Source organism: Odontesthes bonariensis, chromosome 17 (genome assembly GCF_027942865.1).
Source record: "Odontesthes bonariensis isolate fOdoBon6 chromosome 17, fOdoBon6.hap1, whole genome shotgun sequence".
In the NCBI taxonomy this organism is placed as follows: Eukaryota; Metazoa; Chordata; class Actinopteri; order Atheriniformes; family Atherinopsidae; genus Odontesthes; species Odontesthes bonariensis.
The window spans coordinates 34,973,701-34,998,584 of NC_134522.1; the positions used below are offsets into that span (position 1 = coordinate 34,973,701).

The 24,884-nt window shown below is 42.7% G+C and overlaps 1 protein-coding gene across 1 annotated transcript in view; it reads left to right on the forward strand.

Moving 5' to 3' along the window:
• The window catches only part of ehd4 (EH-domain containing 4), a 45,370-nt gene that overhangs the window by 3,943 nt on the left and 16,543 nt on the right, over nt 1-24,884 (forward strand). Inside the window, exons 2-3 of the mRNA XM_075448323.1 lie at nt 13,117-13,293; nt 16,749-16,846. Coding sequence (XP_075304438.1) covers nt 13,117-13,293; nt 16,749-16,846 — 275 coding nt within the window. The remainder of the gene's footprint in view (nt 1-13,116; nt 13,294-16,748; nt 16,847-24,884) is intronic.

The window sequence follows — 24,884 nt, forward strand, 5'->3', positions numbered from 1 at the left end:
TGTGCCTCATGTCTGCAGTATAAAAGCACGTTTCATTCGTTTTAGTCCAGGAATCAAGCACAGCTTCAATCTTCTCTGATTTCCAGCCTACACAGAGCAGAGGGAGAAATGATCATGATCAGATTCTTTTCCTGAATTTAAACGTCAGCAACTTCACCGACAGAACCAAACCAAAGCAGCACCGCAGAAGTTCGGCTCAGGCTAACGAAAGCAACCATGAAGCTCGCTCTGCATGCGTCTTCTTATTTCACTGAGCTCTTGAGTTTTTTTTAGTTTTTTTTTTAAAATATATATATATGTAGTGACAAAGATGTCGCTGCCCCCTCCAACATTATTTGGTGACCGTGTGTGTTTTTCTTGAGTTTACTGTATTTATTGCAGTGAAAGTGTTTTGTTTCGTAGTTGGTGGTGCACGACGTGCTGCTGTAAAGCAAAACGGTGTCTTGCGGGGCAGGAAACCGTGATTGTGAGCTGCAGCCTCTGAGCCCTGAATGTGCATAACAAAGGCTGGTGCATTTCAGAACAAGTCAGAAGCTCATAGTTTTAAGATTCACAAACTGCTCCTGTGTAGTTTTAAGTTGGTACAAAGCTGATGTTTCTATTCTATAAATTCATCTTCAGTGGAAACGGTCTTTACACCAAACAAAGATCTGCCCATGGGCTCCACTGTCATTATGAAAGGTCCTTCATGTGAGGATGTGAGTCTTCAACTGATCAGAACTCATGTTTCAAAACCATGTCAGTATTAAAGTTAAGCTCAATAAAGTGAGGACTAATCTGCTGCCAGGTCCAGGTATGCAAGGTCACATGTAGAAGTGGCTCACATGTTCAGAGCGGCTAAGAACAGCTCCAGACTCTCACATCTACGGACGGAGAGCGTGTGGGTGTGTGCAGACGTTAAATCCAAACGTTCGAGCGTTTTGGCAGCAAACAGAAGGAGCAGATCTGACCTGCTGTACGTTTTCATCAGCACAAGATGCAGGAAAACTTTGGCTCTGTGTAGTATGTATGTGTGTTCTTGTTATTTCTAACGTCATGAGAATCTGCTGTGCCATAATCACTGACCTCGTCAGGATCAGTGGTCTTCATGGGGACCAGAGCAAAGTCCTGATGAGGCAGGGTGTCATTTCTGGGTCCTGATTAAGGTTAGTCTGAATCATTATTGCCTCAAGCTCAGGCTTTGGGTTGGGCAATCCACACCAAATGGAAGTCCATGCAATGTCCTAATAGCTATAGCTGCACAAGCTTTTGGGTGTCTGTGTGTGAAAAAGGGGGAAACTGCTGAGGCCCACCCTGCCCTAAGGAATGCTTTGAATAATTTGAACATTTTGCCAGAAACTACACTGTCAATTCTTCTGCTTATTCTCTTTTTCTGCTTTTTCTGTCTTGTGTTCGAATTGCCCACTTGTTCAGCATATAGAGGACCCACATATTGGACAGCACTTGAATGCAGCAGTTTCTACTTTACCAAAGTTCTGCATCTGGGGCAGAAAAAGACACAAATCATTTCATGTTTAAGATGCATAAGGAGCATGTTTGGTTCACCAGACACTTCCAGCGGGTCAGAAAATCCCAATTACAAGCTGCGAATGTTTGGTTCAAAGATGTATGACTGAATTAGTTCCATTTCAGTTTGTAGGGGACACTGCAGTGTGGAGTGGACACTGCAGAGTGTAGTGGACACTGCAGAGTGTAGTGGACACTGCAGAGTGTAGGGGACACTGCAGAGTGTAGGGGACACTGCAGAGTGTAGTGGACACTGCAGAGTGTAGTGGACACTGCAGAGTGTAGGGGACACTGCAGAGTGTAGGGGACACTGCAGAGTGTAGTGGACACTGCAGAGTGTAGGGGACACTGCAGAGTGTAGTGGACACTGCAGAGTGTAGGGGACACTGCAGAATGTAGGGGACACTGCAGAGTGTAGGGGACACTGCAGAGTGTAGGGGACACTGCAGTGTGGAGTGGACACTGCAGAGTGTAGTGGACACTGCAGAGTGTAGTGGACACTGCAGAGTGTAGGGGACACTGCAGAGTGGAGTGGACACTGCAGAGTGTAGGGGACACTGCAGAGTGTAGGGGACACTGCAGAGTGTAGGGGACACTGCAGAGTGGAGTGGACACTGCAGAGTGGAGTGGACACTGCAGAGTGTAGGGGACACTGCAGAGTGTAGTGGACACTGCAGAGTGTAGGGGACACTGCAGAGTGTAGGGGACACTGCAGAGTGTAGTGGACACTGCAGAGTGTAGGGGACACTGCAGAGTGTAGGGGACACTGCAGAGTGTAGTGGACACTGCAGAGTGTAGGGGACACTGCAGAGTGTAGGGGACACTGCAGAGTGTAGTGGACACTGCAGAGTGTAGGGGACACTGCAGTGTGGAGTGGACACTGCAGAGTGGAGTGGACACTGCAGAGTGTAGGGGACACTGCAGAGTGGAGTGGACACTGCAGAGTGTAGGGGACACTGCAGAGTGTAGTGGACACTGCAGAGTGTAGTGGACACTGCAGAGTGTAGGGGACACTGCAGAGTGGAGTGGACACTGCAGAGTGGAGTGGACACTGCAGAGTGTAGTGGACACTGCAGAGTGTAGGGGACACTGCAGAGTGTAGTGGACACTGCAGAGTGTAGGGGACACTGCAGAGTGTAGGGGACACTGCAGAGTGTAGGGGACACTGCAGAGTGGAGTGGACACTGCAGAGTGTAGTGGACACTGCAGAGTGGAGTGGACACTGCAGAGTGTAGGGGACACTGCAGAGTGGAGTGGACACTGCAGAGTGTAGGGGACACTGCAGAGTGGAGTGGACACTGCAGAGTGTAGGGGACACTGCAGAGTGGAGTGGACACTGCAGAGTGTAGTGGACACTGCAGAGTGTAGTGGACACTGCAGAGTGTAGGGGACACTGCAGTGTGTAGTGGACACTGCAGAGTGTAGGGGACTAGTGCTGGGCGGTATGACCACAGATTCTATAATACTACAGATACGCCACTCACGGTGCATTTCCGGTTTCCAACGAGCCGATTTTGGTTGCAGTTCCACCCTTTTTCCACGTGGGGCGCTCAATTTTGGAGACCAGAATGAATGGAGTCCTATGGAGCTATACGCCCTTTCGTGCCCTTATCTCAAGATATAATTTTTTCTCTATTAATTTGAATGTTGTTTTCGAAAGAGGATGTTTAGAAAATACCCATGGCTGAGTTTTAGATTTTTAGAGCCACTCATTTGCTTAAAAAAAGGATTTGAAGTGTATATGACGTCATACATAGCTTACGACCGGAGATGCCGCTTTACGGCAACAATCCTGCTTGTTGTTGGTCTCAAAGGCAGCAGCGTTTTCAAGGAAGAGCTGTAGTAAGAGAGAATGTGTGGTAACATCACAGATTCTTAGGCTGTGGTAACATAAGCGGAAAAAGTCCATCTTAATTCTGTTGTCGCTTGGTATGGAGCCAGCCGTCAAGCGGTGCCTCTGGTCGTAATTCTGGTCGAGCGCTGTCATTAGCACAATGCTAGCGCGTGGTGGACAACAAGAAGCCAACCTGTAAGAAATCAAAGGGATATATGTACTCGTTCAGTAGATTTTTGACTTGAAACCCATGTTGAGCTCTCAGAAACTACATTCAAATCTGAGCGCTCTTGAGGAGACTTAGGTGAAACTGACCATTTGTAGCATCTAGCTCCATTGGGCCCCATTCATTCTGGTCTCCACCGACGCCCCCAGTGGAATTCTGGTGGAACTGCAGCCAAAAAGCCGGTACAATGGGGCTTAATAGAGAATGGCAAGGCTGTTCGTTATAATGGCTGTGGTATGACCAAAAATACATATCACGGTATTTTTTCACGGTATCACGGTTTCACGGTATATCACTGTATTTTTTTTTTCATGCATAATTAGGTGTTCACAGCATTTTCTACAGATTGAGAACAGAATTACTGCAGTAGATTAATTTAGGATGGTCTATTTTACCTTCATAGAATAACGCCCCACAAAATGATGCTGTTTACAAAGAAGTGCTACTCATGATTCTTTTTTTTTTTTTTAATTGTTTTTATTAGAGCTGAAGAATGGAACAGAAAAAACAATATGTATACATATATACGACACATCCCACTATGGACATATGTCAGTCAACACAGTGAGTACAATAGTGACAAAACATTGCCCAAAAAATGAAAATTACAATCCAACAGTTTCAGCCCTCTTTTTATATTTTCCCCCAACAGAAAAGGAAAATTAAGCAATATAACTATACAAAATAACTCCCGTTCCAGCTCAAAGTCGACCTGATGAAAAAGAAAATACATAAATATATACCGTAATTCTTCAAATATGGCTACCCATATTGATACTCAAATCCAGATACAGCAGCAGGCACCTTCAGTTGGGCAGAACCTCCAAGTTTCCAAAATAGGAAAGAAAACATTGCCATTTTTGGTAAAACTTCTGTGTAGTCCCTCGGAGAGTGTACTTGATTTTCTCAAGCTTCAAAAAGAACAACATGTCTTTAACCCAAAGAGATATCGAGGGACATTTATCAGACTTCCAGTGTAACAGTAAAATACGCCTAGCCAATAAAGATGTAAAAGCAACAATTTCCCTTTGATCAAAACTTAGCACCAAAGTAGGGCTGAGGATACCAAATATAGCAACAAGAGGACAACGTTGCAAATTTACTTTCAGAACAGAAGATGTAATTTGGGACAAAGAAAGAACATGTGGCCAAGATTACAAGGGGAGCCTTTGCATTTTCACATATATCCAAAACATCAGGGTAAATCTGAGAGAGTCTAGATTTAGAGAAATGAATCCTATGTACAACTTTGAATTGAATCAAACTAAGACGAGCACAAGACGAGGAAGATCGAATTCTGTCCATAGCGTCATCCCAAAGATCTTCGGTCAGCTGGATTTCCAACTCATTGTCCCATGCATCTCTAATTTTGACATTAGAATCGACCCTTAGATCTAAAATAAGACTATAAATCTTTGAAATCATACCTTTCTGAGGTGGATTACATGCAATCATCTTTTCCCAGGGCTGTTCAGGGGGTACAGAAGGAAAATTTGGAAAACATTTAGAGGCAAAATTCCGAATTTGTAAGTAACGAAACAAATCCGTACTAGGTAGACTGTATTTGGAAGATAAATTTGCAAAGCTATCAAATACTCCTGATGTATATAGGTTTTTTATTGTTTTAAACCCCTATCATACCAAACTGAAAATGTAGGGTCAGAAAGAGACGGAGGAAACAAATGATTATTCGTCAAGGGGCTTGAAGATGAGGCATCAAAAAACTCAAAGCGCCTTCTAAATTGAAACCAGATTTTCAGTGTGTTAAGAAGAACTTGATTCTTGGTATATAAAGAGGGTCTTACAGGTAGTGAAGAAAAAATTAGAGCAGATAATGAAGACCCAGTAGTACACGAAGATAACTCCAACTTGCACCAAGGTGGAGTGGACGATTTAAACCAATAACTAATTTTTTGTATGTGAGCAGCCCAATAATAGGCTTGAAAATCAGGCAAAGCAAGTCCACCACTGAGTCTACATCTTTGCAATAATGTTTTGCGGACCCGAGGAGGTTTCCCTTTCCAAATAAAGCCACTGATCAACCTATCCAAGGAATCAAAAAAGACTTTTGGCATAAAAAGAGGAATAGACTGAAATAAAAAAAGGAATTTAGGTAAGATATTCATCTTGACAACATTGATCCGACCCAAAAGGCAGAGAGGAAGATTGCGCCAACTCTGGAAATCAGATGTAGTTTTTGTAACAAGAGGCGAAAAGTTAGCAGAAGCAAGGCCAGATAAAGAACGCGTCACATTTATACCAAGGTATTTAAATCCTGTGAGACTGAGTTTGAATGGAAAGTCTGAATGTTGAAGACCGCAAGCAATAGTGTTTGTAGGAAAGCATTCACTCTTTTCCAAATTCAATTTGTAGCCTGAAAAGGAGCTGAAGTTGTTTAAGATATGCAAGACAGTGGGGACAGAAGTAGCGGGCTTAGATGCATATAACAACAGGTCGTCCGCATATAAGGACAATTTATACTCTGTCCCATTTCGAGAAATCCCTGTAAATGAGGGGGAAGCGCGCAAGGCGATAGACAAAGGCTCAATTGCAATGGTGAAAAGCAAAGGCGACAACGGGCAGCCTTGACGTGTTCCCCGCCCAAGAGAGAAATAATCTGAGTATATATCATTAGTATGGACACTGGCTTTGGGAGATGCATAGAGGAGACGAATCCAGGAAACGAATGGATCACCGAAACCAAACTTCTTCAAAACCGCAAACAGGTCATCCCACTCCACCCTATCAAATGCTTTTTCAGCGTCAAGGGAAATGACCATTTCGGGTATATCAGAAGAATGCTTTGAATAGATTATATTAAAGAGGGTGCACGTATTAAAGAATAACTGATAATAATAACTTGACAAAGCCATTTTGCTCCTCAGATATAACCAAGGGGAGGGCTTTCTCCAAACGAATAGCAACCAACTTGGCTAGCACCTTTGCATCTGCATTTAACAAGGACAGCGGTCTGTAAGAACCACATGAAGTCGGGTCCTTGTCCTTTTTGTGAAGTAAAACTATAGTAGCCTGTGTCAATGTTGGAGGTAAAGTCTTACATTCTAAAGATTCGTTAAACATGGCCAATAATAGTGGTGCCAATTTTACTATAAACTTTTTATAGAATTCGATGGGAAACCCATCAGGGCCAGGAGCTTTGTTAGACTGCAGCGCTTTTATTGAATTTATCACTTGCACAAGACTGAGTGAAGAATCCATGCTTCTGACCGTATCCATATCAATAGTAGGAATGAAAAGACTTTGAAGAAATTCTTCCATTTTATCATTGTCTGTGGGAAATTCTGATGAATATAAAGAAGAATAAAATAATTTAAAACTGTCATTAATTTCGGTGGGGTCCGTCGTAACTACCCGTTGGGTATTTTGAATACAAGGTATTATACGAGAGTTGACCTGACGCCGTAACTGATGTGCCAATAAACGACCAGCTTTGTCGCCGTATTCATAATATGAACCTTTACTATGTAAAAGTAAGCGTTCAGCTTCTTTGGTAGAAATTAAATCAATCTCTGATTGAATACCCATACGCTCTTTAAATAATTCTGGTGAGGGACTTATGGCATATTTTTGATCAAGCTTAGCAAAGGTTGTTGCCAATTCAGTAAGCCTTGAGTTATGTATTTTATTAGAACGAGATGTATAGTAAATTATTTGTCCTCTGAGATAGGCCTTAAGTGTCTCCCATAACAACGAATGAGAAGTGGAGTCATTCTTATTAAACACCAGAAACTCATCAATGGCATTAGAAATAAAGTCACAAAATTCCTCATCTGCCAGTAAGAGAGAATTAAACCGCCACAAAGGTCGGCTACGTTTGTAGGAAGTTATCTGAATATCTAACAACAACGGAGCATGGTCTGATATCATTATAGTCAAATAATCAGAGAAAACTACACATGGATTGAGAGCCTGGTCGATAAAAAAATAATCAATTCTGGAATAAGAGGGATGCACTTTAGAAAAGAAAGACATTTTTTTACTGGTTGGGTTTCGGGATCTCCAAGGATCAATAAGACCACTCTGCCTCATGAAGTCAGAGAATGCTTGGGCCATTAAAGATTTAGTTGAATTCCGGGGATTCGATCGGTCTAACTCTGGATCTATGACACAATTTAAGTCACCCCCTAAAATTAGCAAATGAGAATCCAAGAATGGGAGTCTGCTCAATAACCTATTTGCGAACTCAGCATCATCAAAGTTTGGAGCGTATATATTCACCAGAAGAACCTTTTTCTGCATTAATATTCCAGCAACTATTACATATCTGCCATATTTATCAGCTATGACATCAGTGGGCGTGAATTGTACTGTTTTATTAATCAAAATGGCTACCCCTCTTGATTTAGAATTAAAATCTGAATGGAAAACTTGATTCATCCAAGAGCAACGTAACCTATCGTGATCCTTGATGCGAAGATGAGTCTCTTGTAAAAACACCACCGAGGGTTTTAACCGCTTGAGGTGGGAAAAAACTTTTGATCTTTTAACAGGGTGGCCCATCCCCCTGATATTCCAGCTAATGAAACGAAGAGAGGTGCCTGGTCCTGTCATAGTGGGGTCTACAGTGGTATTAACCATTTAAGAAAATGAAAATAAGAACAACCATAAAGAGCCGAGATGGACCTCCCCCCAACCCATACCCAAAAGTAAACCCATAACGAAACAACACCCAAAGTCTCCATACAAACAAAACAATGGAGACAGCAGAGCTATACACAGCAGTTATTCACAGTAAAACGTGAACTCGGAGATAAAGCAGAGCGAACAGATACAGAAGTGTATTTAACAAAAACCGGCTAATAACCCCCCCCCAACCTCCAAATCAGAATAATAGTATGTGCATTATTATGCTACTTTAAGATTATTTTTATTATATTGCAACAAGATTGAGAACCGCAAAGTCCCTATATAATGGAGAAAAAAAAACTACACAACGATAAATATCAATATAGATGCTCAGGAGCATTACCAATTTCTAAACTGAGCGGCATGTAAACATATCTTTAATATCTACGTGATGTAAGTAGACATCAAGTCTGAATGAATATTAAGAACGCTATATTCACCCAAGCACAGGGTTCACTCAGAGATCAAAGTCTGAACATATTGCTTTGCATCCTCGGCTGCCGTAAACTCTTTTACAACTCCATTGTAAGTAATGCGCAGCTGCGCTGGGTAGAAAAGTCCATACCTGATCCCTTCGACACCACGAAGTAGCCGCTTTACCTCATTGAAGGCTGCACGAGCCCGGGCAACCTTAGCAGTGTGATCCGGGAAGATTGATATAGTCCCGGCTCCGACTTTAATCCGCTGGCGCTCCCTCGCACGACGTAAAATGTCCAGACAGTCACTGTAGTAATGAAGCCTGCACACAATCACTCGAGGTCGTTCGCCTGGTTTGGGTTTGGGTTGAAGAGAACGATGAGACCGGTCCACCAGCGGTTCCTTTTCCAGCCCGAACGCTTCCCTCAGTAACGCAGCCACAGCAGTAGGTGAGCAGGAGCCTGCACCCTCCTCCACGCCGATGATCCTGATATTGTTGCGGCGCGATCTTGACTCTAAAGGCGCTAGCATGGTTGCCGCGTCTGTCACGGCGGTGTCGCACGTGACGTCAAAATGACGTTTCAGGCATGGCGCTTCCCTTGAAAAGACGGCGCAGCGCGTTGTCGCGCACCAGTCGATTTTTGTAACTTGGCGGCGCCGAGCACAACGAACCGGATGGACCGATGTGAGACCAGGCTCAGTCAGGAGATGCGTTTGTACAGACAGCTGTACGAAACTGCAGTGAAACAGCACAGGGAGCACGTAAACTCCCAAAACTGATGCACAGAGATTGGCAGAACTTTGGGGAAAGAGGGAGAGTTCTGTAAGAATGTGTGGAAGAAGCTACGGGACAGATACGTGAAGGCAAAGAAGAGGGCAGAGACTCTGTTGATGCCGGGGGCTTCAGACCTTCACCTCTATTAACTGAATTAAAAAATTAAAATGATCCGAAAACTGCAGCAGTATCATTAATTACAGTATTCTTGCTCTTGACAGCGGCATTGTTTTCTTCTCCACTTTCCTGGTTGTAGAGTAGCGGTAACCTTAACGTAGCAGCGCCTCCTCTGTGACGGAGAAAATTGCAACTACTGGCGCAACGACTTGCGCCACTATACCACCACCGTAGCCGTTAGCTTGACCAACTTAGCATCAGTAGCAGCATAGTCACTTGCTAGCTGCGTCTTCACGGCTTGTATCTCAGTTTTAATGGATGACAACACATCTCCTAGAACCTCTTGAAGCTCCTTCTTAATAATGCCGGCGATATCTTCCTTCAAAGTCGACAGTAGTTCGAGCTTTAGGGTGTCGGCGTCCGGGTTCATCTGAGTCGGGGCAGTTACGACACATGGTTCTGGAGACGAAGAGGCCGCGGTCTGTGAGCATGACTTTAGCTGCGTCTGAATAGTACAAGATCTTCCTCTTCCTGACATTGCCAGGAGGTGTAAAAATATATACACAGGACCGGACAGCAAAAAAGTAGATAACTAAAACTTGGTTTACAAGGATAAGCACAGTTGAATAATAATTTTAAACGAAATTGGCAGGAGCTACCACCACCCACGTCCTACTCCATTGACCCGCTACTCATGATTCTAATGAAGTGAGGAATCGGAATGCAAACACAATTGCAGTCAAAATACAGAACTTTTACTGTGCAAATTTCAAACATCTTTTATGAAAATCAATACAAAAAAGTAGTGCAACTTGCAATAATTAAATTTTTGCATCAATATGAGGTCGTAGGCAGTCCCTCTAGCAAACGCGTCTTGAAGTGACATTTGGCTCGACTTTTCTTTTGCTTTCCCCGCGTTACCTGCTGATGTGGCGGGTGCTGACCTTAACTTCATGCATTCTTGATATTCTAAAGCCCAATTCGCACGGGATAAGTATTACCTATGGACCCCCCGTAATTCGTAATAATTGCGGAGAATGTCTGAGTTCTTAGTCCTGTGCGAATGCGCCATGTCCGTGATTTGTGGGGTAATAATTCCGCCGCGAATTACCTACTGTATTTCGGCGAAACACAGATGTCCTGTGGTAATTTAAGTCCCGTCTGAACGCACACCTGTGTGTTCAACCTATGTGCACAACCAGGTACAATGGGGCAAAACAGGAAGTTACGACAATTACGGAATATCCGCTCATGATGTCTGTGATTTCAGTAAATTACAGACTTTTGCTTGTCCCGTCCGAATGCGCCACAAAAAATGCGGTGCGGGGGTAGTTGCGAATTACCAGTGATCCATAGGTAATACTTATCCCGTGCGAATTGGGCTTAAGACATGCTTACGGCTAAGGTGATGGAGCAAATTGCTCGTGTTGCCACCTCCAGCGACAACTGTAGCCCGACAACACTTGCATAAAATGGTTGTTTGATCGACGTCGGATTTTTTTAAACCAAAAAACTTCCAAACTACAGACACGGCTCCTTTTTTTGGCACAAGTTCTTCTGTGTCAGCATGTTCTACTAGTTCTGCAGCTTCGATTTCGGAACTTTCCATGTCTATCCTATCCACCTTCACCTTCGCGTAACGCAAGTGCTTATTACCACCTCGCACCCATAGACAGTAAACATGCGTGTTTAGAAGCGCAACACTGAAAAGGGTCCCGTCTCAAACAATGTCGCGCGACACAGCGTTCCCCCCGTTGTGTAATCAAATACACCGGTATGGCGGTATATTAAAAATTCATATCATAACGAAATTATAAACCGGTATTCGGTGTGAACCGGTATACCGCCCAGCACTATAGTGGACACTGCAGAGTGTAGGGGACACTGCAGAGTAGGGCTGAACGATATGGACAAAATTTCATATCTCGATATTCATGCCAGATATCTCGATATCGATACGATACGATATGACTACGGGTTCGGTGAAAACCAAGCATTTTTCAGAAAAATAAAAACATAAAACAAAAGAGTGCAGTTTTATTGATTAATTTTCGCCAAGCACGACCTGCACAACACCTCGCTCTGGTCGACATCATCCTTTCTAAATCCAAAATACCTCCAAATAATGGAGGATAATTTATGTTTTGGCACAAAATTAGATTCTGCACTGCCACCGGCCGAATTATCTTCCGCGCTCATGTCACTTTTCTTTCGTTTCTTTTGTTTTGATTTCGCCGTGAATTCCCCGTGAATGTGTGTGGCTGTGTGCGTCTCAGTCTACTTCTCCCTCACTCCCACCCTCCTATGTTTGTCATTGGTTGGCTTCAGCTGTCGATCCACAGCAAGCGTGAAATAAGCTTTGTGGTTGGCTGGCGGTGGGGTGCGTTCAAGCACAATCTTAAAAGTAATGTTTATGGTGACTGCCGGAGCTGTATAAGCAGGGCGAGCGCGGGGGAAATATATCGTTTATATCGTTGCTTTTTCGAAATTACTTTCTTGAATGTTCATATCTCGATATAGATACGATAACGATATATCGTTCAGCCCTACGGCAGAGTGTAGGGGACACTGCAGAGTGTAGTGGCCACTGCAGAGTGTAGGGGACACTGCAGAGTGTAGGGGACACGGGGCAGGTAGTGTCACCTGCTGATGGCCGAAGATGTGGGTGGGGTCAGATTAGCAAATTCATAGAGTCCCACTGAATGAGGGATGTAGAATCATACCCAGTCTAACCTATGGCCCTGGCAAAAACTTGGAAATGTTCAATTTTTAGCAAAGTGTAAGATCATTTTAGGTGATCTCATGTAATAAGTACTTCATTAGGAAAATGGCTGATGGATGTAAAACAGAGAAAAGTACAGGGAGGTTGGCTCCACCAGTAGCTTCCTGGTGCCGCGGTGCTGTTGAACTGCTGCTGATGTGAACACACTGGTCAGAACATACCTGATCATCCTGATGTGTAGACCTGGCAAAGCACTGGTTCTAACTCAACTGGGCAGAAAGATGTGTATTATAACAGCTGTTGAAGCTCTTTGATGTCCGTGCTGTGCTGAAAGGAAGGATGTTAGAGGACAGAGACTACCCTCTTAGAGGCCATCTACCCTCTTTTCCTTCCTCTCTCACTTTTCTTTAACCAGCAGAAGTGTGTGAGAGGTTGGCAGAGGTCAGTGTTCGTGGAGAGGAGAGGAAAAAAATGAATGTGTGCTAACACAGCTCTTCTCTGACCGCGTTGAAAAGTTGATCCATGAAAGTCGGAGCTAAAGAAATGAGTTTTTGCCTTCCTTTATCTTTTAACACTCCTCTCCTCTTCTATCAGGGAAAGCCTGAAAGGCAAACAAGCATGTTTGTATTTGTTTATCTTTTATTTCCTGTATTTATTTCCAATAGAAATATTGGAAATAGTTGGGATTTATTAGTTGGCTTATCCAAAAAGAATGGCATGAAAATGACCCGGACTGGACTGAATTGTCTTTCTGTGTTGGCCACCAGAATAATACAAAAGGCCCAAATACTCTGAAGCACTTTGAGACTGTTGTTCAGTGGAATGACTTCCCCTGAAACCTGTGTGACGAGGTTTTTTTCTTTCTGTCTCAGGTACCTGTTGGAGCAGGATTTCCCTGGCATGCGCATCGGTCCGGAGCCGACCACCGACGGCTTCATTGCCGTGATGTATGGGGAAAACGAAGGTGTTGTCCCTGGTAATGCTCTGGTAGTGGACCCCAAGAAACCCTTCAGGAAGCTCAATGCGTTTGGAAACTCCTTCCTCAACAGGTAAAAAACCATTTGTTCATTAAAACCGTGCTAACAAAACAGCAAGAAGCGATCGTGATGTTCAAATTCAGCCAGCCTATCACCAAATCCAAGTACTACCCATCTGCTTAAACTTAATCAAAACCTGGATAATAAACTTTTTATCACAGACTGTAGTCTGTTCATACGCTGCATTGCACTATTATCTGTGTAAAGGTTTGTTGATATTGAATTATTCTAATCATTAATCATTTGATCATATTATTCATATCATTTTGGAACCTATTGGGATAACATAATGTATTATCAGTTTCTGCTGTTTTATTAAAGAGAAAACAGCTAAGAAGCTGGATAAATAAGAATCCTACTGACTGACCCTGTTCTTAAAATCCATGACCATCCTCTGGAATATTTAGAAAGGCTATAAGAGCTGTTATATATATATAAAACATATATTCATATATGCAGGCAGCCAACAGTTGGCTATTGTGCCTCAACTAGGGTTCTAATGGGAGTACCTGATGGGTCCAAAACTTCTGAAGCATTCAGAGCATCCAGGTAGCTGATGGAGGAAGCTCCCTTAGTTTTGGTTACCCCATATCATCTGTTTTTGACAGTTGATCCAGTATTCTTGTCATCTGTGCAACCTTCATTACATAAAGTACCACAAATAGGCCTTTTGCCCTTCTTGGCAAACAGAGCCACTGCACATAATGAAACATTCCTCTCTTGTCACTGCTTTCCTGAAAGCACTTTGAATGTGGGATGTGACCCCCATCACCCCACCATGACGTGTAAACACACACCCACTCACTGAGCTGTCAGATTCCAGACACATCGGAGATTGGTCTGGGCATTTAAATTTAGCTCCAAACTAACCTGGGTCCAAACACATTTCCTCTGTCCAGTGAGGAAATGGCCGGACGGTTGACCCTCCATCTGTGTGTGTTGGTGTATACCTGAGGCACTCCTTAAACTAGGATTTTCATCTTGTCCTGATCCAGTGTAGAAACCCTCAACAATAAGTTATTGTTTCCAGGAGGAAGTGTGTGTGCGTCACCATGTGTCGGCTCACTGGCTTTGTTTTTTCCCGCTGCCAGTCTTCGAATCCGGCACAGTAAGATGATTTAGTGTAGTCTGCTGGCTAAGGTTAACACTTTAGGGAGTGTTGAGTTTTTACATATTAAGATATGATAACAAGGTGTTAAAATAAAGTGAATACCTCCTCAGATTAACAGCATCACATTAGATATTACTTATTGAAGAAAATGTAGAGGTAGTGTGTGAACAACTTAAGTTGAGCCTGGTTTTAACGTCTGGTTGGAGCCCGAGCATTTTCTTTTTCCTTTTGTCCTGATGCATAAAGAGGATGCGTTTATTTTTCACTCTACTGTGTGAAAGAGAACACGGCAAAAAGAGCGTAAAAAGATAAATGGGTAAATAATTCCAGTCCAAAGATTAGAAGAGCTCTAAATCAGTGCAGGGACAAGGTTTTACTGAGCATTTCTAGATATGGGGGAAACTTTATTTATAAAGCACTTTAAAAACAGCAGGGACTGACCAAAGTGCTGAACACTGAACAACCATACGCTTCAATACAATTGTTTAAGTGTCTTTCCATCTTTTTGCTTTTTCTGTAGAGGATGCTCTTATCTTAAAGGAACCTGACTGAGGTTGCGTGTCAATAAGAGCTGAAAGCAGAAATGCAACCGTCCTTATTAATACAGTTCTGCTTGGATCTTCTCATCCATTTATCTTGGCCATTAATGGCCGGACACCCATTCTCTTGAAGTTGTTTCTTTAAACTTTTCTTTTTATAGGCACAACAATTTTCCAGCATATATAACCAGAACTTGATATTTGACCACAGCTGCGCACCACCACCTAAGGTTGTTTAGGAAAATCCATTTTTCAGATACTAAAACTTATTTTCTTATTAAATACTTATTTGCAGCTGCATCAACGCTAACTGTGGCATCCAGTTGACAGAGAAAACACCCCCCATGTCATGTCGTGCATGTGTGGAGCGTTTCCAGCCTGCATGACAGAGGACTTTTAAAACTGCAGCTTATCTGCAGTAAGCAGGTTGTTGGCACTCTTTTTTCACTCAGTCCTTTAAATTATGTTGTATTTTAAAAATAAAGATTAAATTAAAAAAGAAAAGAAAACACTCAGACATGTGACATAACAGTCCAAATTAATGGTGAGGAATCAGCAGGCAAAGATAAAGATATGACTAAGAAAAGAGCAGCATGTTTTTCATGTACTGGTATCACTCTACATGGTGGTCTACATGGTGGTCTACATGGTGGTCTACATGGTGAGATTAATTCCATTATAGCTATACTTGGGTTCTGCTCCTTATTTGAGCAAGGGTAATTCTCCTTGGATATATGGCGGTGAATGAATGGGATCAGAGGCACAAAGTGTGTCATACCCCGGTATGATAGGTGGCGCTGTACCCATTCCAACTGTTGCTAATAGAGCCACTTCCTGTTGACCTCTTCACCACCAACAACAACAACAAACTCAGGCATTGGAGAAAGATGGAGAACGCAGAGCCAGATGAAGCTACGTTCCTCTACATTTGGTCTGTGATGAGCTGCTTGTTGCACAAACTCGATGCCCAACGGAGCATTCTCCATCGCGTTGTTTGTTTCTTTCTGACGGCGACAACAACAGGAATATCGTCTCCTTTGACTTCCGGGTCACGACCCCGGGAAAACATCTGGAGCATGCGCAGAACGCAAAGTCTGATTCACCACGTGCTTCAGCGTCTACAAGCAGGTTTAGAGTGACTTTAGTTTGCCAGTTCCATTTGTAACTAAACAAGCATTCTGGTACCACCACCTCACTGAACAAGTCCATCTTTGTCCCCTCTAAACTTCCCTCAGAGGGTTTGTATGTGGTCAGCTGCAAGCTTCACTCCAGCTTAAAGGGATTTATTTTGGAGCTGAGCATCTCTTGGTTAACAGCCTCACAGTTCAGTCTAGAACCCATAAAATATCAAACTTAACTACACAGCTCCACCGGGGTTCTTTCAGGCCTGTAGCTTGGTGGTCTCTGGGTTGTTCCTGACCACCCAAACTAAAGAGTAACAGTTTGTACTTCCAGTCCTTGGTGAAGTGGCTCCAACTCTCAATAACTTGTACTTAAATGGTTTGAACTGATGATCTTAGAACCTGCAGTTGTTTAGAAACGGTTTTAATGGCTGTCAACACCACTGGAATAAGGATTTTGTACTAGGTTAATCATTTTAAAACCACCAAAAATGCAACATTTCCATCATGTTTTGCAGCTGTGACAGGAGCTCTTTGAATGTCTTCATCTCAATGCATTTCCCTTCTCTGCAGTGGTTTAATGGCTCATAACTGACCAATCATGCCATTAAAGTAAAATAATTCATTTTCACAGTTTTGTGTGTGTGTGTGTGTGTGTGTGTGTGTGTGTGTGCATGCTTGCATGTGTGTGTTCAGGTTCATCTGCTCCCAGATGCCAAATCAGGTTCTTCAGAGCATCAGCGTCATCGACACTCCTGGTATCCTGTCTGGAGAGAAACAGAGAATCAGCAGAGGTATTCTACAGCATATGACCTTGTTTCAATGAACATTTTAGGCTTCGGCTTGGTTTGACACTGAACCAAACAAATGCATGAACTACAAAAGCTAAAAAAGGAGCTGCAGCCTCGGACACATTCACGAGTCGTATCTGCAGCTGTGCTTCTGCCATTTACCTTAAATATCCTGGGCCAACTTTCATGCCAGTTCCACATGCTGCCTCTCTTCCTCTGTGTGTCAACCCTTTGGTTATGAAGGATGCTACTTAAAGGGCCATATTCAGCACACATTACAGCTGATTTCTTTTGAACTTTTGTAAAAGTGGGCTCAGTGATGGCCAAATGTTCAAACGGAATTCTTTATCCCTCTGTTCACATCTTGCTTTGTCTGCTTCTCTGTTTCCTCTCATGAATCAGAGCTGCTGACCTGAAAGCAGGGTTTATAAATGCAGATCTGAAACCAGAGACACAGATTGAAAGCATCAATACAGGAACAAACACTCGGGACATTTCACAAGACTGATTAATCCACCGTTCCAAATGTCCCGTCAGTTATGTACAATAACTGTGTGTGGTAATGCATCTGAATGAATGTGGAGCAGCCGACTGGTGGAATAATGAGCCAAACAGAAGGCAGAATACTGGAGTTGTCAACGACAACTTTGCAGCACAGCGATTGAAAAGGTTTTGTCTGAACCTGCATTTTGCCTTGGCAGTTAAATTTAGTTTCATTTAACTAGAAGACGTCTCTTCTGTCCAGGATGAGTCAGCGCTGTTAAATCTGTTGCAGAACTAAGAGGAAATTGTAACTTGGTGACCGAACATTTCCTAATAAAAACATTGGGATATTAGACTCATGTAGTTCTCATTAGAAGTTAAATGACAGAACACCTTCCACATTTATGTGAAAAAGGGTTAGGGTTAGAAGGGAAATGCTTGGGGAAGTTTAAAAAGATAGAACAAAGTCGTATACAGTTTAACCAGAGTATCGCGTGTGTGTGTGTGTGTGTGTGTGTGTGTAAATTTCATTTTCAGAATTTTAGTGGAATGCTAATAAAAGAAATGTTATCTTACATTCATTCAAATCATTTTCTAACACAGGAACAGAGAAAACCCCACCTACAAAACAAGCATAGAGCATAACTCAACTCAACTTTATTTATAAAGCCCTTTAAAACAGCCGTGGCTGAAACAAAGACCAACCAAAGAAGAAGAGAACACCTACAGATCACACAGTAAAGCTTAACAGATGCCCCATCACTGTAGCAACACCCTGTGCCACCAGGTTAGATGCACAGCTCTGATGGCAGCTTTTCCCCTGCAGAATCCTTCTTTCACCTGAACGTCAGCAGTCTGTCACAGCTTTAACTTTTCTCTCACACATCCCAGACCCACACACCCGACTGAAAGAAACAACTTCCAGACCTTTTAAAATGTTATTCACAACTAAAGAATACACAAAACGAGACCAGAACAACACTATTTCACAAGATTAGCACCCCAGCCCCATTTTTCCCTTCTGAAATCCTTTCAGGCGCCCATGTTTATCTGTCTCCATGATCATGTGTGTAGTTTTGTAAGTTCCATGTTTGACATGTTAGAACAGGGTGGGATCCTCACGTATCGGAGCCTTTGTGAGGGTCTATCCTTTGCTTAACCCTACACAGAGACGTATGGTTGGTGTTCTGGAGGGATCTTTAGTGGAACTGCATGGATGGTTTTTCACTTTGCTGGACTTTCTCAGGATCATAGGGAGCAGTTGGCTGTCTAACGTGTGTAAAGTGGTCCCCCCCTGCCAGAAAGTCCGAGATTTGACCTCCAGTTCCTCTGTGTCCGCATAACCCCACATTGCCTTAGTTCATAATTCTCAGCTCCAGCGATCTGTTTGTAGGTTTAGTGGTGAGTACGTCTATGATATAGTTCTAATCAGATCACTTCTTTCGTGTTACTGCTCCGTAGGTACAGGACATGTGAGTGAAATGCTGGTGTGCAAGCCTCTCAAGCAGCAGCATGTTCAACAGAATAAGAACATTTAGCATTTAGAATATCTGCTAAATAGATCTATGTATCAAAATCAATGCTGTGCAAGATGGGAGCAGATTGAATGTTGTGATAAAGATTAGTGTTCGGTGCTCAGCAGTCTGATGGCCAGGTGGAGGAAACTGTCCCACAGTCTGCTGCTCCGGGATCGGATGCTGTAGTTCCGTCTGCCTGATGGGAGGAGCTTACAGAGTTTATGGATTGAGGGGCTGGGGTCTCTGATAATCAGTGATACTCAGGACAACGATCAAGTTTGAACTACTATAGGTAACAAACAAGAAGAAGGTGTCCCACTGTGCTCCTCAACACATTTTGCAGTGCAGTGTTTGTCTGACATCTCTGAGGTATAAGCATCTATAAAGACCTGAATACGAGTTTGGATATCACTGGTGGAGAATCCTTTGCAAGGGTTAACTTCAGACACGATCAGAATCCGCTCCTCTGGCCCTAAGCCATTTATCTGTGCTTTTGCAACATTTGAGTTTTTGATGGTTCTCACAGTTTGGAGTCATTACTGAAAGTTTTCTACAGTGACATGTTGGGCGTGGAGTCCCAGCTACAGTCGTATAACTCAAACCACATTGTGAGCTTCTCGTGCTGAATATCTGTTGGCAAAGTTCTGTGGGAGAACATGGCTATGCTAGATGTGCAGTTCCTGTGATACAATTCCATTTCTGATAAGAAGTAAATATAAGGAATCCTAATTATTTGCACAACACTTCATCGTCATGTGAAGTGTTGGGATTGTGGGAGCCCTGCCAACGACCTTTTGGTTATTGTGTTTTACTAAAAGCCAAATGCATCTTATTTTTAGAGAGTTACTGCAGACAGACTGGAAATATGGGGAGAGTGCTGGTAAGACATGTCAAGCTGGCTGGGAATTTAACTGTCAACTCACTGTGGTAACTACATGGCTACTGGAGTCCCCCGCTTGCTGCTCATCCAAACAATATTTTGTATATGTAGAAGGCAAAGTAAGCTGGGTTTACTTCTGCTCGATTCATTCCAAAAAACAACATTTTATTTTGTTGTAGAAGAAGCAGCCTCTGCTGCTCTTTCTGAACGCGGTCCCTGTTGCCCCTGCATTGAGTCAGCCTGGAGAAATGACAGCGTTAGTTCAGCCAGGCTGTGCGGTGGAAGGAGGAATAGAGGGAAGGACAGAGGGCCACTGGAAGTGTGGGCCCTCCCTCCATCTGGAAGTATTTAGAGCTGCTCAGCTGAGGTAAAATTTCTCCTGAGAACATTTGACAGACCAGCTGTGATTCAACAAAAATGCTAGCATCACTGACAGATAAAACTCCACCGCACAGATGCTGATGGTTCAGTGAGATCAACGCTGCTGCTCAGGAATGTTTCAGTCACATTAAGCATTTTCTTTGGACTCACAGTTCTGAATGCCAGTCTTTTGCAGTTGCTTTTTAACAGGCATGATTTCACATGCATCACTCATGCAACATCTCACTAAGCTGCATGTCAGATGTGTGTTGATAACAGAAGTGTGTGTTTTATCTGTGAGAAGGTTATGCCAGTTTGATTTATGTCTTTTTGATCAGTTACTTCAGGGATTTGTAATAAACATTTTTGGGGTGGAGTTTCTGACAATAATGCGACTGTTCCTCTGGTTACAAAATTGAAAGTATCATGGGGCCCATGACACGTTTTTCCATGTCTTGTGTTCAGTGTTTGAACGATTACCTGAAACGTCACTCAAAGCTCAATACTGTAAAAGAGGGTATAGACATGTTTAGTTGTCAGTAGGAACTTATTTTATCCAGATGTCTCAAACCTTTTTTTTTTATCATGTTATAGTTGAGTGTGCACATTGTCCACTGCAGTTGTTTTAAGCCAAAGAACTAATGATCCTCCACTACTCAGAGCACAGGATTTGTGTTTCTGTTTTTTTTGTTGTGGCAAGTTTTTACTTTACCTAAAGACCCAGCGACCTTGGATCAATGGATGCAATTTGTTTTTCCTGGTCACAGTCTCACAAATGTTTGAATTTGTTTACCGAAGTCATGGACAACAGTTTAACCAGGCTGAGTACGATGCTGGCTTTGCAAAGAGACTAAAGCTGAAAATCCAGGCTGTTCCAACACTAAAAGAACATGAGTTTGCACTGCAACCCCAAGCATTGAGTGAAACTGTTGAGACACCATGAGACTTTGCACTTGTGTGCACTAAGCAAGGACAAGTTTGTCCTACAAGATCAAAAGACATTAATCTTTTGTGGTGGCACTAGAATTAAAAGGAATTGGAAGGCAAAGGCTTGAGAGGCGATCGAGTGAGGCTTAGAGAAGTCCCTGAAACAAGCAGCTATTTGACGAGACAAGCAGACAGAAACACTGAATGCAGGCTGTTATTTTTCTCTTTATGTCCTCTGGTAATATTACAATTTAAAATGTTACATCATTTAAAGAGACAAGCATTTTTTCATCTGTGACATTTCTTTTAAACCATCTGTAAGCTCAGTGCATCCTTCATTCTCAAGCATTCAGTCAGGATTGAATTGACTGATTGCAGTTTCTAACTGACACAGGACAGAAAAATAAACAAATATTACCAACATAAATATCATGTTTGGATGGTTTTTGTACAGTGTGTTAGTTCCAAATTAATTTATAAAGCACTTTTAAAAACAACAATGGTTGGCCAAATGAAATAATAATAGAATAAATAGAAATAATAAATCAGTTAAACAGACATAAACACTGGTTAAAAAAAAGCAACCAGTTGTGTTGTAGTGTAATAAGGAAACATGATAGTTGCATGATCAGCAGAGCTGCCAACTGCAACTTGTCTGCAGGGTGGAGCTGCTGCTCTACTGCCAGAGGATGGTGTCTGGCTGTATTACAGGGTTTGGGCAAGCATTTCATTCCTACTGTTGACTTTTAGGAGGGCCCTCTTTAAAACATATCTTTAATATCCAGGGTTTATGTCGCCATTTGAATTGGTTGTAGATATTACCTCTGCCAAAGAGATTATGTGATTCATTCGTTTGTCTGCTCGTCCATTTTTCTATCTGTCAGTAGCATTATGCAAAAACTACCAAGCCAAATGTCATGAAGCCAGTTGGAATGTTGAAGCATTGGCAAAGGAAGAGCCTTTTACCTTTTCATTTACTGTATATCACTTACATTAAAACTGAGACATACAACTTAGACCTGGATGGAGGGTGCGGTATCTGAGCATTATTTTTCTCATTTTATCTTAAATTCTTAGGAAGTTCTTAACTGAAGCCGATGGATGTCTAAACGTGGTACGAGTGTATTTTCCTCACCACAACAGAGGGAGGAAGAAAGTGTGAGCGACGGTTGTTTTTAGGACATTGGAAAGTATTTTCTCAGGTGATGAAGTCCAGGTGAGGCTGAAGAACTTCCTGTTACTCTAGAAGCAGAGTGGTGAAGACGAGCTCTTCATCCAGGTTCTAAAACACTGATCTTCTTTTTTTTTTTTTTTTTTTTTTAAAGTCATTTTTTCTCTCAGAAGAAATGTTACCACTATTATCCCATCAAAGTTATTGCACTTCATCTTGGGTGCTTGTATGGAAAAAATCCATGTCTGAAGCACACTTCCCAACATTCCAGCATGTTGAACAAAATCCTCATGATTAAATCTCAAGGTTGAACTCCTTACACATAAAACTGTATGGTGGAGCATTTCAGGGGAAGTAGTATTGTTGGACAGAGGGTGTTTCCCCTTTCAAAGGAAATGGAACATGTGAAGTAATCAGCTGCCTTGTTATAGAAACAGCAGAGAAACTACAGCTCATTTCAGAGGAATTTCCTTGTTTTCACCCTGCATAAGTGTTTCTCTCTGTCTCTCAGGTGTGTTTACTGTCAGCTGGAAAGACTCTCATAGCTGCTGGAAAGTTCCTTGCTGATGGCTGTATTTACCCCTGACCATCATGTCTCCTGGGACAATCATGAGTCAGCACTTCGAGCCACTGGTGTAACTTGAATCATGACAGGGGAGGGACTCTTACTGTTGTCCATACCAACCCCCTCATTTATTTATGAATGATCGATTTCAGACTGGAAAATCTCCAGCTAACCTTTCCACTTAAGAATTAACTGAAGTAAAAGCCTGGTTTACAGCAAATATAGAATGGTATATATATATATGGTGGCCCCACCACAGCACTGAGACAGCTCTTATCAAGGTGACAAACGACATCTGCCTGAACACAGATGCAAGTAAAGTCTCAGTCTTAGTTCTGCTGGACCTGAGTGCTGCCTACACAGTTGACCATGCGACCTTATTACAGAGGTTAGAAGACTGGGTGGGAATCTCTGGTCGTGCTTTAAACTGGTTCAAGTCCTATCTGGAGGACAGGAAATATTTTGTTGAAATTGGTAACTCTGTCTCAGACCAAATGGCTATGACCTGTGGGGTTCCCCAGGGGTCAATCCTGGGACCCCCATTGTTCAATCTGTACATGCTTCCATTAGGCCAGCTAATACGCAGCTATAATGTGTCTTACCACAACTATGCAGATAACACTAAGATATACGTGTCACTGACGGCAGGAGAACACGGGCCTGTAGATACACTGTGTCACTGCATGGAACAGATCAGTGTGTGGATGCAAAACAATTTTCTCCAGCTAAACTCAGACAAAACTGAAATCATTGTCTGTGGCCCACAGAAACAAAGAGAAAGTGTTATCCGTCACCTTGAGACTCTCTCTCTAAAACCTAATAATCAGGTTAGAAATCTCTGGGTAATATTGGACTCAGACCTGAACTTTAACATTAAATCAATAACATCAGCAGCTTTTTACCATCTAAAAAACATTGCCAGAATCAAAGGAATAGCATCTAAACCAGACTTAGAGAGACTGATCCATGCGTCTGTCTCCAGCAGGTTAGACTGCTGTAACGGCCTGCTCACTGGGCTCTAAACGGGCTGTAAGACAGCTGCAGTACATCCAGAACGCTGCTGCTCGAGTCCTGACTAGAACCAGGAAATACGACCATATTAGTCCAGTGCTCAGGTCTCTGCACTGGCTTCCTGTCGCTCAGAGAATAGACTTTAAAACAGCTCTGCTCGTGTACAAGTCTAGGAAAAACCCCAGTCAGGCTCTGTCCGAGCTGACGGTGTAGAGATGGAGTGCAGGCATAGAGTACAGAAAGACATACTGTATATATTTAATTTTTGCTTCAGATTTCCTAATGTGTTTCCAGAATACCTTTGTTAGCAGACTATCATCAGGACATCCTTCGGACAGTTCTAAATTTATAACAGTCTTGTGTGTTGTTGCTGCAGATAGAAACAGGACGTCTGAAATCTGTCTCTGCCTCAGAGAGGACACAATGTTTGCAGTTGTAATTGTCTTCATGATTATGTGTTTTGTTCTGTCATCATTAGCAAAGTGTGTCTGTTGTGTCCTTCACACTGACATGTGTGTCTCCCTGCAGTGATTAGGTGAAGATGCACAGTGCTGCTTCATCTCTGTTGACTGTATATGACTGAGGGCTGCACGGTGGTGTGGGGGTTAGCACCCGCACAGCAGAGGGTTCCAGGTTGGAATCCTGTGGCTGCTTCTTTCTGCGTGCAGTCTGCATGTTCTCCCCGTGTATGCGTGGGTTCTCTCCGGGTACTCCGGCTTCCTCCAACTATCTAAAAACATGCATGTTAGGTTAATTTTTTTACTCTAAATTGATTGTGAGTGTGGTTGTTTGTCTCGTTTGTCTCTGTGTGGCCCTGTGATGGACTGGCGACCTGTCCAGGGTGTACCCCGCCTCTCGCCCAATGACAGCTGGGATAGGCTCCAGCCCCGCCCCTCACAACCTGAAATTAGAATAAGTGCGTATAGAAAATGGATGGGCGGATGTATATGATTGATGGCAGTTAGTATTCAGTAAATTGAACCTGCCAGATCGTTTCACACTGTAAACTAAAGACTAAAAAGGTGACCTTTAAGATCTGAACAAATAGCTTCCAGAGCGATATTAAAGTTAAGGCAAGGGGAAGCCAATGAATCTGAGTGACTAAGTATAGAAAATTGTTTTGTGAT